General features: G+C 45.8%; 1 protein-coding gene across 1 annotated transcript in view; it reads right to left on the reverse strand.

The window, feature by feature from the left end:
- ttn.1 (titin, tandem duplicate 1) overlaps positions 1–17,431 on the reverse strand; it is a 168,685-nt gene that overhangs the window by 27,104 nt on the left and 124,150 nt on the right. The window contains exon 191 of the mRNA XM_030429348.1: positions 23–17,362. Within this exon, the coding sequence (XP_030285208.1) occupies positions 23–17,362 (17,340 nt within the window). The remainder of the gene's footprint in view (positions 1–22; positions 17,363–17,431) is intronic.

The following is a 17,431-nucleotide window of genomic DNA, read 5'->3' on the forward strand; positions in this document are numbered from 1 at the left end:
AAACTGTCAGTTTAAATGTTACCTGTAATCTTTGTTCCAGCCTTGGCTTCTTGAGGGACACCCACTCCATACTCATTTTCTCCAATAACTCTGAAGTAATAGGTGGCACCCTCCTGCAAGTCTTCCACCCTGTAAGTCATTGCATGGCAGTTGCTGGTCACGGATACCCAGGCCTTTTTACTGGCCTCACGTTTTTCAACATGGTAGGCCTTCACTGCATCACCGCCATCATTCTCAGGAGCTTCCCAGGTGAGGGTTGCAGAATCCCTGGTCACTGTTGAAACTTTTACATTAACAGGGGGTCCAGGAGAGTCAAGCACTTTTACAACCACAGGCAAGGTGGCTTTTCCCAGTGATGATTCAATGGTAACACAGTACTCTCCAGAGTCACTTCTAGATGACTTCTCAATTGTCAGTGAAGTGCTGCATTCTGTTGACTCAATGGTTCCTCTGACCTGTAGATCAATTCCCTCCTTGGCCCATGCCACTGATGGCACAGGTTTGCCCTTGAATGGTACACTGAGAGTAAATGCCATGCCATGCTTGACAAGAAGTACTTTACGCATCTCAATGTCAACATCAAATGATGGCTCAGCAGTTCGATCAATTGCTGCACCTGGGTCTGAACATAAGCTACGCACACTGCTGCCAATTTTGTTTATTGCTTTGACACAGAATTCATATTCTACATCTGTCTTTAGCCCAGGGATAGTGAACTCCAAGCTCTTGGTAAGAGGAATAGCCTCCACCCATCTTGCTAGTTCCTCAGGTGATTCAGGCATCTCCTCTTCCTCCTCCTCCTCCTCCTCCTCATAATATTCTTCCTCTTCTTCCTCAACCTCTGGCTCTGGTTTACGGATGTGCTCTCTGTATTCTACACTGTATCCAAGGATGCGGGCTCCACCATCATTTGTTGGAGGTTTCCAAACAATCGACACACTGTCCTTGGTTGAACTCACAATCTTTGGCTTGGTTGGGCGAGAAGCAACAACCAGAGGATCAAGTGCTCTGAATGTTGCAGATTGTTCACTTGGAGGACTCAAACCAGCAGCATTTTCAGCATAGACTCTAAAGTCATACTCACAACCTTTGCGCAGTTTGGTTGCTACTGCAGTACATTCAACGACTGGATCTCTGTTCACACGCACCCAGCGCATACCTGTCTTCTCACGGCGCTCAATCACATATCCAGTAACAGGGCTGCCTCCATCACTTGCTGGCTTGCACCAGTTAAGGGTCATTGAATCTCCAGTTATGGTAGTGACATCAACACCAGCTGGAGCAGTAGCGACTGTGTATGGATCTGTAATCTTTATAGCTTCACTCTCCAGAGCCTCACCAAGTCCATGCTTGTTGACAGCTAAAACCCTGAAGATATATTCATTGCCCTTTAGCAATCCTGTGACTTTGAAGTGTGTTTTTGTGATGTCTCCCTTCACCATTGTCCATGCCAAGCGACTGGTCTCACGCTTCTCAACAACGTAATGTGTAATGTCAGCACCACCAGCCTCATGAGGAGGACCCCATGACAGAGTGCACTCATCTGATTTCAGACCTGTGATCTGCAGAGGTCCTGCTGAAGGTCCTGGTTTATCTAGAATCACACAGTTTATTGGCATGGTAACTGTTCCAGCAATATTCTGGAGAGTCAAGGCATACTGTCCAGAATCTCTTCTGATGCAATCCTTTACAATGACAGAAGTGCTGGTATCTGTTGAAGCAACCTGGATTCTGGCTCTCAGTTCAATTTCTTTGCCATCCTTGGTCCAGGAAATAACAGGGGCAGGACGTCCAGCAAGGTCAGCATTAATCTTCAGAGTTTCCCCTGCTTTCACAAACACTGTCTCTCTGAACTTGACATCCATCATGATGCGTGGTGGATCCACATCATCCGTGACAGTGATGGGGCCAGTGTTGTCAGATGGTATACTGAACAATCCAGCTGCATTCTTAGCAATGACACGGAAGTCATACTGGCTGTTTTCAGTAAGGCCTGTCACATCATAGTGGGTCTCAGGCACATTTGTGAAGTTGCACCTAGTCCAGCGTCCCTCAGGAAGGTCTCTGCGCTCAATGGTGTATCCAGAAACCTTGGCTCCACCATCATACTCTGGTTTATCCCAAGACAAGGAGACAGATGTTCTGGTAACAGCATTGACAACAGGTGTGCCTGGAGGATCACATGGATCTCTGGCTGCCACACCTTCACAGGCCTTGCTACATTTACCGATACCAGCAATATTTTCAGCATAGACACGATATTCATATATCATGCCCTCTTCAATTCCGTTAACTTTGTATTCTGTATCTTTGATCATTCCTCTGTTCATCTTTGTCCAAAGAATGCTAGTACGCTCCTTTCTCTCCAGATGGTAGCCCAAAACAGGACTTCCGCCATCATTGACTGGCTCATTCCAAATCACCAACATGTAAGACTTAGTGGCTAACTTTACTATGGGTGTTGAAGGAGGTCCAGGTTGTCTGAAGTTATACTGAGCAGTGATTCCAGGTGAATCCAGACTTGTACTCTTTCCATAACGGTTGACTGCATAGATGCGGAATTGGTACTCTGCTCCATGTGTTAGGCGGCCAGCCTTGAAAGCCGTTCTAGCAACATTACTTCCTACCATCTGCCATTCCTGTGTGTTTGTGTCTCTCTTCTCCACAATATAGTTACTGATGGAGCAGCCACCATCATAATCTGGTGGAGACCAGGACAGTGTGATGCTGTCTGAGGTCACAGCATCTACCTTGATACCTTTAGGTGGACCTGGTTTATCAAGGACAATAACTCCAATATCTGCCGTGATGGTTCCTGCTGAGTTAGCCAAGGTGATCTCATACTTGCCAACATGTTCTCTGTAGGCCTCTTTGATGATAATTTTAGATGAGGTTGCAGTGTTTAGGATGGTCACCGACGAAGTCTGCTTCAAAGGAAGGCCATCCTTCTTCCAGGATACAACAGGCTTTGGCCTGCCTCTTACTGGAACCTCAAGAGTGAGGTCACCTCCAGCCTTCACGCTGTATGTGGTAAACAATAAGTTGGTAGATGGTTCAATTTCAACATCCTTGGCAACCACAGGCAAGCCAAGATCCTTTGGCTCACTCTTACCTTTCTCGTTAATTGCAACAACTCTGAATAAATAGGTCTCATTAGGAGTCAGATTAGGAATAGTTGCTTCAGGCACCTTAGCTGTACATGCTGTGCCCCATTTATCTCCACTTTTCGGCTTAAACTCTACGTTGTAGCACATTACTTTGCTACCACCATCATGAGCAGGTTTGTCCCATGTCAGTGAAACACTGGTCTTAGTCAAATCTACAAGTATAACCTTGCTTGGAGGCATAGGTACCTCAGACACTTTGACTTCTTTGGTTTCAACTATCTGGCCTTGCCCATATTCATTAACAGCACAGACTCTAAAGTAGAAAATACCACCCTCAGGCAGCTCTTCAATCTTGAATGAGTTGGCTGTGCAGTTGCTGGTGACGGTAGTATAGGCTTTCCTGACAGATTCTCTCTTATCTACAATGTAGTTTGTGATTTTAGAACCACCATCAGTGAGTGGAGTGTCCCAGGCAAGGGTCACTGAGTCCTTTTTGAGCTCCTTAACAGCAAAGTTTTGTGGAGCACTTGGTGTATCCAAAATTCTTACTGCTACAGTTGCAGATTTTGTACCACTACTATTTTCCAGTGTTAGTGAGTATTTGCCACTGTCGAAGCGGTTAACATTGTCAATGACAAGCATGGTGTATGAGCTGGTGGTGTCAATTGCAGCACGTTCTGTGAGAGTACCCTCAACCTTCTCCCATTTCACAGCAGGTTCAGGTCTGCCTCTGATGGTGACAAATAGACGCAGAGTTCCACCAGCACGAACTGATACCACCTTTCTGAGATCAGCATCCAACTCCATCTCTGGTGCTTCGACCCTGTCAGAGGTAATCACAGTGCTGTGGACATTAGCAGCCTCCCCCACTCCCTCAGAGTTGATAGCACAGACACGGAACTGGTACTCTTCACCGTCCTTCAAGTCCTTGATAGTGAGTTTAGTGGCTTGAATGCCAGCGGGCGGAGTGCACATGGTCCATTCTTTTTCAACTGGTGTCTCTACTGCTGGTGCTACTTCTGCCTCCTCCATCACTTCAGGCAATGGTGTATACTCTCTCATTTCAACAATGTACCCCTTGATATAGGCACCACCATCAAAGGCAGGTTTGCCCCAGGACAGAGACACAGAAGACTTTGTGTAGTCTGTCACCTTAGGATGGTGTGGAGGTCCAGGTGGTGTTGTGGCATTACATGCTCTGTAAAATAGGGACAATTCACTAAGATCTCCCATTCCAGCCTCATTTTCAGCAGCAACACGGAACTCATAGAAGTGGTCTGTCAATAGACCTGTGACCTTGAAGTGTGTGTCAGTTAGCTTTTGTCTGTTGCATTTTGTCCACCTAACACCATCTTTGTCACGTTTTTCAAGGTGGTAGCTTTCAATGTCAGCTCCACCAGTCTGTTCTGGAATGGTCCATGACAGAACCATAGAATCCTTTGTGATCTGACTTGCTTCTGGAGTTCCAGGGGCACTGGGTGGCTTGTAAGGATTGCGTGCAATGATGGGTTCACTCTCAAGGAACTCACCAGCACCGTATTTGTTGACTGCCCTGACTCTGAATATGTATTCATTTGCAGGGAGCAAATTTTTTAGTTTATAGAACAGACCCTTGATATTTGGTGCAGCCACGGTCCAGGACAATCTGCTAGTCTCTCTCTTCTCTAGGATATAGTGAGTGATACTAGCACCACCATCCAGAGTGGGCTCAGACCAAGCAAGGACGCATCTGTCAGACATGATTCCTGTCATCTTCATGGGTCCAGTGGGTGGACCTGGTTTATCAAGGACTTTGACAGTGATAGGGAAGGTTTTAGTACCACCCAGATTTCTGAGAACGAGGTCATAGTGGCCACTATCAAGCTTGGTAATATCCTTGATGGTAATGGCTGCACGTTTCTGTGTAGTTTTCACTTCAATGCGCAGGGCTTTGTCCATTTCTTTGCCCTCTTTTAGCCAGACAACATCAGGAATTGGTTTCCCATGGATGTCTGCATCAAGAAGCAAGGATTCTCCAGCATTGACAACAATGACATCCTTATATTTGGGATCCATTGAAGCTCTTGGTGGTTCAATTTCATCAGTAGCAGTGATAGGTCCAGAGCTGTCAGATGGTCCACTAAACACCCCGGCTGCATTTCTCGCAATAACTCTGAATTCATATTGCTCATTCTCTGTCAGACCAGTGACGACATACTCAGTCTCAATTATATTAGTAAAGTTAGCTCTAACCCAACGCTTATCATCGGAGGAGTGATCTTTCCTTTCCACAATATAACCATTCACTTTGCTGCCACCATCATACTGAGGCTTGGTCCATTGAATCTTGATAAGGTTCTTAGAAATAGAAACAGCTTCAGGAGCACCAGGAGGGTCACATGGATCACGAGCAACAAAGGACTCAGATGTTTTACTGCATCTGCCAATGCCAACAATATTTTCAGCGTAGACTCTGAATTCATATCCAATATTCTCCTCAAGATTGCAGATCTTGAACAGAGTATCAGTGATGAGAGTCTTGTTCAGTTTGTTCCACATGATGCTGCTTCTCTCTTTGCTTTCCAGATGGTAACCAATAACTGTGCTTCCACCATCATTCACTGGCTCATTCCATTCAATGATCATCATTTCCTTTGTCGCAGATTTGACATATGGAGTTCCTGGCGGCCCTGGTGGTTTGTATGGATATTGCACAACAATGGACTTGGAGTCCAGAGACGCACCCTTTCCATACCTGTTTTCAGCTATGATTCTGAACTGGTATTCAGCCCCAGTCTTCAGCTTGGTGACCTTGAAAGCTGTTCTAGCAAGCTGTGTGGTGACTGACTGCCATGTTGTGGTGGTGGTGTCTCTCTTCTCCACTATATAGTTCTTAACCTGGCATCCACCCATGTACTCTGGGGGTTCCCAGGAGAGATGTACAAATGTGTTACTCACTTCAATAACCTTGAGGGGACCTTTTGGTGGACCTGGCTTGTCAAGAATAATGACACTCATATCTTCAGTGATTGTGCCGGCAGTATTTGTTGCTGTAATACTATATTTGCCGAAATCTTCCTTGCTCGCCTCACCAATTTGAATTCCAGTTGTTGTTGGAGTGTTAACCACATTGACTCTAGATGTCACCTTCAAAGGCTGACCATCCTTTGTCCAGGCTACTTTGGGTTTGGGCCTGCCCAGCAAGGGGAACTCCAACTTGAGATCTTTTCCAGCTAATACACTGTATGTGTTAAATTGCATCTTAATGCATGGCTCCAGGGTCATGTCACTGGCAACAACAGGTGCAGCAAGTGCTTTTGGTTCACTTTTTCCTTTCTCATTGTAAGCAATGATACGGAATAGGTATTCTGTTCCAGCTGTCAGGCCCTTGACAGTGCCTTCACATATCTTTGTATTTGTCGCAACTCCCCACTTATCTGTACCCTTGGGCTGCATCTCAATTAGGTAGCCACCAATTCTACTGCCTCCATCATGCTCAGGTTTGTCCCAGGCCAGTGAGGCACTGTTCTTTGTGACATCAGTAAGGGAGACCTTTCCAACAGGCAGTGGTACCTCAGAGGCCTTGGAAGCTGTCTTTGTTTCAACAGCCTGGCCAATTCCATAATCATTTTCAGCCATGACTCTGAAGTAATACATAGCACCTTCAATGAGATTCTCAACTTTGAATGTTGTCTTTGTACATTTTGTGGACACATTTGCATAAGCCTTTCTGGTGGATTCACGTTTGTCAATGACATAGTTCTTGATTTTGGAGCCTCCATCAATTAATGGGGCATCCCATACAAGAGTGATGGAGTCCTTTTTGATTTCTTTTACCACAAGGTTTTGTGGGGCCCCTGGTGTATCCAAGACTTTAACAGCAATAACCTCGGACACAGAGCCACTGCTGTTTGTCAGACTCAGGGTGTATTTTCCTGAATCACTCCTGTCACATGAGTCAATAGACAGCTGAGTAAAGTTGAGCGCCTTCTCAACCACCACCTTTTCAGTCAGGACTCCCTCATCCTTAGTCCACTTAATCTCAGGTGTTGGCCGGCCCTTGAATGGAATATGGATTCTAACAGATCCACCAGCTTTCACAATGATGCCCTTCCTCAGCTCAGAGTCCAGACGGATCTCTGGAGGGTCTACCCTTTCCTCTGGCTTAGCAGTTCCAGAGAGAGCTGCTGGTTCACCAACCCCCAGTTTATTCAGGGCACACACTTGAATCTTGTACTCCTGACCCTCAGCCAGTTTAGTTATTTCATATTTGTTGACACGCAGGCCAGTGGTTGGAGTAACCATGGTCCATTCCTCCTCCTCAGCCTTGCAGACTTCCACAATATATCCTTGAATAGCACTGCCACCATCAGACACAGGCTTACCCCATGACACTGTAATTGAAGTCTTAGTTGAGTCAATCACATTCACATATGCTGGTGCACCAGGTTTGTACTTTGGATCACTGGCCTTGAAGTATGAACTTGGAAGGCTTGGCTCTCCCACTCCCACTACATTCTCAGCAGCTACTCTGAATTCATATTCATGGCCTGTGGTTAGGCCTGTAACTCTAAAGGATAGGTCAGTGACCTTTTGTCTGTTGCATCTGGTCCATTTAATTCCATTTCTGTCCTTCTTTTCAATATGATAATTGGTAATCTCAGTGCCTCCATCACTCTCAGGGGCTGACCACGTGATCGTCAAGCCATCGTGGGCAATGTTGGATACATCCTCAATGTGAGGTGGACCAGGAGGAACAAATGGAGTCTTCATGATCACTCCACCAGACTCTAGTGGTTCACTGACACCATAACTGTTCACAGCCATGACACGGAACATATACTCATTGCCTTCCAGTAAATTGGTAACTTTGTAGCATGTAGTTTCACAGCTGTTAGACACAACAGTCCAAGCTAAACGACTTGTCTCTCTTCTCTCGATCACATAGTGTTTAATCGGACTACCTCCATCATGCAGAGGGGCACGCCATACCAGTGTGCATCTATCTTCAGCTACTCCAGCAGTGTGCAGGGGTCCTTCACATGGGCTGGGCCTATCCAGAACCACAACCTTGAATGGAACAGTTTCACTGCCAGCCTTATTTGTCAGCTGGAGTGTGTATATTCCACCATCAATTCTAACTGAGTCCTTAATGACAATCATTGCATGGTTTTCTGTGTTTTTGATCTCTAGTCTGAGTGTATTCTCAATTGGTTTTTCATCCTTAAACCACTTGATAGTGGGCAGCGGCTTGCCATGGACATCAGCATCCAGCTTGAAGGTCTCTCGAGCATTTACGATGATGGTCTTGGTGAATGCAGGGTCAATGGAAAATTTGGGTGCCTCCATATTATCACTTGCAATGATTGGCCCACTGTTGTAGGATGGTTTGCTGATAGTGCCAACAGCATTTTTAGCAATGACTCTAAAGTCATACTGCGCATTTTCAGTAAGACCAGTGACAGTGAACTGGGTTTCAATCACATTAGTGAAGTTTGCCCTTACCCACCTGCCCTCTGGTAGATCACGCTTCTCCACAGTATAGCCAGTTATATTACTACCACCATCATACTCTGGTTTAGTCCATTGAATCACAATGGTATCTTTGGTCACATGGATGGCCTCTGGTGTGCCAGGAGGGTCACAGGGGTCACGGGCAACACAGCCCTCTGAAACTTTACTGCATCTGCCAATGCCGACAATATTTTCTGCATAAACCCTGTATTCATACTCGACACCCTCATCCAAGGGATGACTCTTGAAACTAGTCTCATGAATAAGTGACTTGTTTATTTTGACCCAGAGAATACTATTCCTCTCTTTCCTTTCAAGATGATAGCCTAGAACAGCACTGCCTCCATCTGAGACAGGCTCATGCCACTCAACAATCTGGTGGTCTCGCGAGAGAGAGGGGATGAAAGGAGTGCCTGGTGGGCCTGGCTCCCTGTATGGGTACTGAGCAACAACAGCAGATGAATCAAGACCATGACTCTTGCCATAACGGTTCTGAGCAATGATCCTGAACTGGTACTCTGCACCAGTCTTCAGTCTAGGCACTTTAATGGAGGTTCTGGCACAATTGATGCTGACATTTTCCCATGTGGTTGTTGTAGTATCTCTCTTCTGTACAATATAGTTTGAAATCTGGCAGCCACCATTGTGTTTTGATGGGTCCCATGAAAGAGTGACACTTTGTGTTGTGATTTCATCAAACCTCACAGGGCCAGATGGGGGGCCAGGCTTATCAAGAACAATGATTTCAACAGTTGTGTCCTTCGTTCCAGCTGAGTTAGCAACATTTATACTGTACATGCCACCATCATCCCCTGCTGCCTCCTTAATGCTCAATGTCGTATGTGTCGGTGTGTTGTGGATGTTAACTCTGGTAGTGAATTTCAAAGGAGCTCCATCTTTGGTCCATGATACTTTTGGTTTAGGACGTCCATAGATGGGAATGTCAATGCTCAGGTCTTTACCCACACGGACACTGTAATTGCTGAATGCTGGTCTAACATCGGGCTCAAAGACTAAGTCCTTGGTCATCACTGGACCAGCAAGGACTTTGGGGTCACTCTTTCCCTTATCATTCATTGCTGTAACTCTGAACAGATACTCCTCTCCTGGGTTCAGATTGGTAACAGTAGCCTCCATTGTCTTGAATGTGTTAACACCATTCCACTTATCCTGGCCCTTCAGCTGCACCTCAAGCAGGTACTGAATGACTCTGCTACCTCCATCATACTCAGGCTTCTCCCAGGCCAAAGAGATGCTTGTTTTAGTTTGGTCTGTAACGTTCAAGCTCTTTGGAGACTGGGGCACCTCTGAGACCTTAAGAGGGTCAACAGTTGCTGCAGGCAGGCCGACACCATGTGTGTTCTCAGCAAGCACTCGGAAGTAGTAACTGCAACCCTCCTGGAGTGGCTCAATCTTCCATGAAAGAGCATGACAATTTGTTACCACAGCTGCATATGTTTTGCGTGTGCTTTCTCTCTTCTCAACAATGTAGTTTTTGATCTTGGCTCCACCATCTAACAGAGGTGGTTCCCATGCCAGTGTAACTGACTGGTTTGTTATTTCCTTCACTTTCAGATTAACAGGAGCACTAGGTGTGTCTAGAACACGAACAACAACAAATGCTGATTTGGTTCCACTGGAGTTCTCTGCAGTGACTGTGTATTTTCCACTGTCATTTCTGTCCATCTTGTCAATTACAAGTGATGTGTAGCTACTGGTCACCTCGATCTGAGCAGTCTCTCTAAGTGCAGCTTCATCTTTATCCCACTTGATGGTAGGACTGGGCCTTCCTTTGATTGGAATAAACAGTCTAAGTGATGCTCCAGCTTTGATATTCACAATCTGTCTTAGTTCTGCATCAATGTCAAGGTCTGGCTCTTCTGCCCTGTCCTGGGCAACAACAGCTCCAGAGACATCAGCATGCTCTCCAACTCCAACTTTGTTGACAGCACACACTCTAAACTTGTATGCCTGGTTTTCCTTTAGATTTGGAACTTCAAACTTGGTCTTTTTGATCCCTGATGGTGGCGTGCACATTAACCATTCCTCAGCAGGTGCATCTATGGCAGCTACTTCTGTAGGGGCTTCGGCAGGGGCCTCGGCAGGGGCCTCAGCTGGCACTGTGGTAGTGCAGCACTCAACAATGTATCCCTGAATCTCACAGCCTCCATCACAGGCGGGCTTGCCCCATGACAAAAATACTGACGTTTTAGTTGTGTCAGTAACTCTTGGATGGTGTGGTGGACCAGGTGTGAAGATGGGATCAAGCGCTTTGTAGAGTACAGTTGGGGGGCTTGGTTCACCAACACCAACAGAATTCTCAGCTGCGACTCTAAATTCATAGTTATGGCTTTCCATGAGGCCTGTGACCTTGAAAGTCACACCAGTGACTGTTTGCCTATTGCATCTGATCCATCTTACACCTTCCTTGTCATGTTTTTCAATTATGTAGCCAGTGATAGGACTGCCTCCATCTTCAGAAGGAGCCTCCCAGGTGAGCACCATTGAATCCTTTTTAATATGTGAAACTTCCAAGCTCTTGGGTGATCCAGGGGTTACATATGGATCTTTAATTATCACTGCTGCAGACTCAATAGCTGGACCATTTCCAAAATTGTTGACAGCATGGACTCTGAAGATGTACTCATTTCCTTCCAGGAGCTTAGTAACCTTCAAACAAGTATTTGTCACTTTTGAGTCAACAACAGTCCAAACTAGTCTGCCTGTCTCTCTCCGCTCTACAACGTAGTGAGAGATCTTGCTGCCACCATCTTGTTGTGGTGGTTTCCATGCAAGGCAGCATCTTTCTTTGGTTATTCCTGTAACAACAAGAGGTCCCTGTGGTTCTCCAGGTTTATCGAGAACAATTACATTAATCTGTACAGCCTTTTCTCCTCCTGGATTTCTTAACAGCAGAGTGTATTGGCCGCCATCGGATAGTTTTGCCTCCTTGACAGATATGTAGGCTTTGGTGGGTGTGTTCTTAATCTCTCTATGAAGAGTATTGCCCAGTTCCTGCTCTCCCTTCATCCAGTGGATAGACGGCAACGGTTTTCCATGAACATCTCCATCAATCTTGAAGTTGTCTCCAGCATTAACTACAACAGTCTGTGTGTACTCTGGGTCAATGCTGATGCGCGGTGGTTCAATCTCATCCATGGCAGTGATAGGACCAGTGCTGTAAGAGGGAAGACTGAAGACACCAGCAGCATTTCTGGCAATGACACGGAACTCATACTGATTGTCCTGCACAAGTCCAGTTGCAACATATTCTGTCTCAATGATGTTAGTGAAGTTGGCCTTCAGCCAACGACCTTCAGGAAGCTCCTTCTTTTCCACAATGTAGCCTGTAACCTTTGCACCACCATCGTACTCAGGCTTGGTCCAAATAATGGTTACAGAATCCTTGGTGATCTTTGTTGCTTCTGGTGTGCCAGGGGGATCACAAGGATCTCTAGCAATCTGTCCTTCAGACACTTTGCTTGCTTTGCCTATTCCAACAATGTTTTCAGCATAAACTCTGTATTCATACTCCATTCCTGGTTCCAGACCACTGGTCTTGAAGGTTTGGTCAGTAATAAGAGACTTGTTAAGTTTTACCCACAGGATGCTGTTTCTCTCTTTTCGTTCAAGATGATAGCCCAAGACGGTGCTACCGCCATCATTTACTGGTTCATTCCAGGCAATCACCATGCTGTCCTTGTTGCAGGCTGCAATGGATGGTGTTCCTGGGGGTCCTGGGAGTTTGTATGGGTATTGAGCCACAATACATGCTGAAACAAGAGCTGGGCCTTTTCCATATCTGTTTTCTGCTGTGATTCTAAACTGATACTCTGAGCCAGTCTTCAACCTGCCTGCCTTGATTTTGGTTCTGGCAAGGTTATGAGATACAACCATCCAGTTAGTTGTGGATGTGTCTCTCTTTTCCACAATGTAGTGTTTGATTGTGCACCCACCATTATACTCTGGTGGTTCCCAGGAGATGGTTACGCTCTCAGAAGTTACCTCCTCCACCTTGACTGGACCACCAGACTGACCAGGTTTGTCAAGAACAACAATGCTAATGTCTGCTGTTGTCTCTCCTGCTGTGTTGCTAAGAGTTACACGGTAATGTCCAACATCATCTTGAGTTGCCTCTTTAATGTTGAGGTTCAGCATTGTCTCTGTTGCACCAAAGTTCACTCGGGTAGTTCTCTTCAGAGGCTGAGCATCTTTTACCCAGGAGACAGCTGCTTTGGGACGTGCAACATATGGAACATCCACTGTCAGGTCTTCTCCTGCCAACACACTGAATGTGTTGAACAACATTTTGGCAACAGGTGCAATCACAAGATCTTTTACGATCACAGGCACACCGATTTGACGTGGGTCACTTGCTCCCTTCTCATTTTTTGCCGCTACACGGAACATGTATTCTTCACCTGCATTGAGTCCACTAATAGTGGCTTCAGTTTCTTTTACAATAACAGCCTGGGACCACTTATCAACACCTTTAGGTTGGATCTCAACAACGTAACAGCCCACTCTGCTGCCACCATCATGCTCTGGCTTCTCCCAGGTGAGGGTGACACTGTTCTTTGTAACATCCTTAAGGGTGATTTTGCCAGGTGGCTGTGGCTTCTCAGACACTTTGACAGATTCGCCGGTTTCAATGGGCAGACCAATGCCATATTCATTCTCAGCCAAAACTCTGAAGTAATAGTTGCATCCTTCCAGGAGCTGGTCGACTGTGAAGGTGGTGTGATGGCAGTTGGCACTGACTGTGGCATACGCTTTTCTTGTGGACTCACGTTTTTCAACAATATAGTTCTTAATCTTAACACCTCCATCATTTATCGGTGGTTCCCATGTCAGACTGACAGCTTCCTTTGTTACACTTGTTATCTTCAGATTCAGTGGGGCACTTGGTGTATCAAGCACCTTGACTTGGACTGTAACTGTCTTTGAGCCAGAGCTGTTTTCAATTGTAAGATTATACTTTCCACTGTCAAATCTGTTGACGTTTTCAATTACAAGTAATGTGTATGATGTTGTGCTGTCAATGGTTGCCCTCTCAATAGGCTCACCATCTCCTTTGGTCCATTTAGCCTGAGGAGCTGGTCTGCCTCTGATAGGCACAAAAAGTCTGAGAGAGCAGCAAGCTCTAAGACTGATAACCTTGCGGAGCTCAGCATCCAAATCCATCTCAGGTGGGAGGAGCCTGTCCTCTGCCTTGGGATTTCCAGGTACCAATGCTGCCTCTCCAATTCCTTCACTGTTGACAGCAGAGATGCTAATCTTGTATTCCTGGTTCTCTTTCAAGTTAACAATAGTGAATGAGGTGCCAAGGAGTCCTTCTTTGGGTGTCACAATGGTCCATTCATCCTCTTCCTCCTTTTCGGATGGGATGCAGGTCTCAACCATGTAGCCAGTGATGTCAGAGCCACCATCATATACAGGTTTGTTCCAGGCAACAGTAATTGAGGACTTGGTTGTGTCCAAGATTCTGGGGTTGCATGGAGCCCCAGGCTTGTACAGTGCATCAGTGGCTTTGTAGAATGGACTTGTGGCACTTGGTGCACTCACTCCGGCAGCATTCTCAGCAGTTATTCTAAATTCATATTCATGTCCAACAACAAGGCCTGTTACTTTGAATTGGAGATCTTTGACCTTCCTCTTGTTGCATTTGACCCAGCGAAGGCCAATTCTGTCTTTTCTTTCAATATTGTAGTTGGTGATGGGAGTTCCACCATCACTCTTAGGTGCTTGCCACATAATAACCATTGAATCTTTAGTAATAGCTGTCACCTCAGGATTCTCTGGAGGATCTGGAACCACATATGGGTTGTCTGCAATAGTGGGCTCAGATTCAAGAGATTCGCCAAGTCCATATTTGTTTACTGCCATAACTCTAAAGATGTATTCATTTCCTTTGAGCAGCTTGGTCACCTTACATTGTGTAACTTGAAGGTCTGAAACCACATTGGTCCAAACCAGTCTGCTTGACTCGCGCTTCTCAATCACGTACCCTTCAATCTTGGCACCACCATCATCAGCAGGTGGAGCCCAGGTAAGTAAACAGTTGTCAGCTGTGACATTAGAAACTTCAAGAGGTCCGACTGGTGGTCCAGGTCTGTCAAGCACTTTCACCTTAAAGATGTGCTTAGCAAATCCACCAACATTAGTTGCAGTCAAAACAAATTCTCCTCCATCTGATCTGATAGAATCCTTGTTGGTCAGAGTGGTTGTCAATTCTGTGAATCTGACTTCCAGTTTCATTGTGTTCTCAACCTCCTTTCCACCCTTGGTCCAAACCATAGATGGGGTGGGTTGACCAGCAATATCAGCATCAAGTTTGAAGGTCTCACCTGCTTTCAGGAGTACAACATCCTTAAAGATGGCATCAACCATAATGCGTGGCTCAATAATGTCATCTTTGCAAATAATTGGGTCTGAGGGTTCAGAGGGCACACTCACTGCACCCGCAGAGTTTCTGGCTATCACACGGAACTCATATGAGGTATCTTGAGTTAGACCGCTGACAGTGAATGTCGTCTCAATGATGTTGGTGAAGTTGGCTCTCATCCAGCGGCCAGCAGGCAGTTCTCTCTTCTCCACTGTATAGCCAGTGATTTTAAAGCCACCATCGTACTCAGGCTTTGTCCACTGAATTGTGATGACATTCTTGTTGACAAATATTGGCACAGGCATGCCTGGTGGATCTACAGGGTCCAGGGCCAGTATAGCTTCAGAGGCCTTGCTGGGTTTACCAACTCCAGCCATGTTTTCAGCTGAGACACGGAATTCATAGGCAACTCCATCTTCTAGACCACTAGATTTAAATATGTTTCCTTTCACAATACCCTTGCTGATCTTGTGCCACATGATACTGCTTCTTTCTTTCCTTTCAACATGATAACCAATTACTTCATTTCCACCGTCAGACACAGGCTCATTCCAGCCAATTGTTATTGAGTCCTTGGTAAATGCAGCGACACCAGGAGTTCCTGGGGGTCCAGGGGCTTTGAATGGATAGGCAGCCACCACTGCCTCTGATGTGATTGGTGGTCCAACACCATATCTGTTCTTAGCCTTGACTCTGAACTGGTACTCAGATCCAGTGTTTAATCGAATGGCTTTGAACATAGTACGTATAATAGTTGAAGAGAGCTCTGTCCATGTTTGGGAAGTAGTGTCTCTGATCTCAACCACATAATTAGTGATTGGAACACCTCCATCATTCTCAGGAGTGTCCCATGCAAAGAGACAATAGGTTCGAGATATCTCTACAATCTTAACTGGTCCCTTGGGAGGCCCAGGTACATCATGTACTTTGACAATGATGTTGTCTGTCACAGAACCAACAATGTTCTTCGCTGTCATGGTGTAAACACCACTGTCTGCTCTGTTGCATTCACTAATGCTGAGGGTAACAGTAGCAGCAGCAGTTTCTACATTAGTTCTCTGTGTGAGTTTCAGGGCTGTGCCATCCTTCTGCCACGATACAGTTGGTCTAGGACGTCCCATCACTGGGATTTCAACCTTGATGTCGTCTCCTGCTTTGGCAATAACAGTCTTCTGGCATACGCCACGGAGGTCAAACTCAGGCAGGGAAGTAGAATCCTTTACAACAATGGGTTTGCTGTCACGTGGGGCACTTCTACCGGAGTGATTGACAGCCATTACACGGAAAATGTACTCCTCCTTCTCATTCAGATTTTTCACTGTGAAATCCATTGTCTTGACTGTTGTTACATGTGCCCACTGATCTGTTCCCTTCTTCTGGGCTTCAAGGACATATCCCGTAATTCTGCTACCACCATCATGTTTGGGTTTAGTCCAAGCCAAGCTCACAGAGTTCTTGGTGATATCAGTAGGAATAATACTCTCTGGAGGAGTTGGTGCTTGGGATGCACGAATAGGATCAGCAGTTTCAACTGCCTCGCCAATGCCATACTCATTCTCTGCACACACTCTGAAGTAGTACTCACAGCCTTCACCCAGCTCATCAATCTTGACTGATGTAGTTGGGCATTTTGTGATAGCAGTAGCAAAAGCTTTGCGTGTTGATTCTCTTTTCTCAATGATGTAGTTTGTGATCTTGGCTCCACCATCGATGAGAGGCATCTCCCACTGAAGAGTAATGCTTTCCTTGTCAATCTTAACTGGTTTTAGATTAAGTGGAGGTCCAGGTGAATCCAGAACTCTAACATGTATATCAGCAGTCTTCTTTCCAGTCGAGTTTTCAAGGTTAAGTTCATATTTGCCGGCATCAATCCTTGAACTCTCAGGAATGATCAGCATTGTAAATGACTCAGTGCTGTCAATGACTGCACGTGGGACAGGACCACCCTCTTTTGTCCAGGTGACTGTAGGCGCAGGGCGTCCCTTGATTGGCACAAAGAGTCGAATGGAGCAGCCAGCTCTGACAACAAGGGTTCTTCTAAGCTCAACGTCAAGCTCAAAGTCAGGTTCAGCTGCTCGCTCGACAATCTCAACCATTTCCTGAGTTTCAGCAGGTTCACCTGCACCCTTAGCATTTACAGCACTAATTCTGAAATGGTATTTTGCACCAGCTTCCAGATTGGGAACAACAAACTCTGTGATCCTAAGTGGAGATGAAGGGGTGTCCTTCAACCATTCCTCTGTTCCTTCTTTCTTGTGTTCAATCACATATCCAGTAACTTCAAGTCCACCATTATCAAGAGGTTTTCCCCAATTTAGAGTGGCAGTGGTCTTGGTCGTGTCTGTTACTCTTGGATTAACTGGAGGTCCAGGCACATCTGCCAGGAAAAAACACATATGGTTAATGTCTTTTAAAACTTTATATAACATTTTGTACGAACTGGTGA

Source organism: Sparus aurata, chromosome 9 (genome assembly GCF_900880675.1).
Source record: "Sparus aurata chromosome 9, fSpaAur1.1, whole genome shotgun sequence".
In the NCBI taxonomy this organism is placed as follows: Eukaryota; Metazoa; Chordata; class Actinopteri; order Spariformes; family Sparidae; genus Sparus; species Sparus aurata.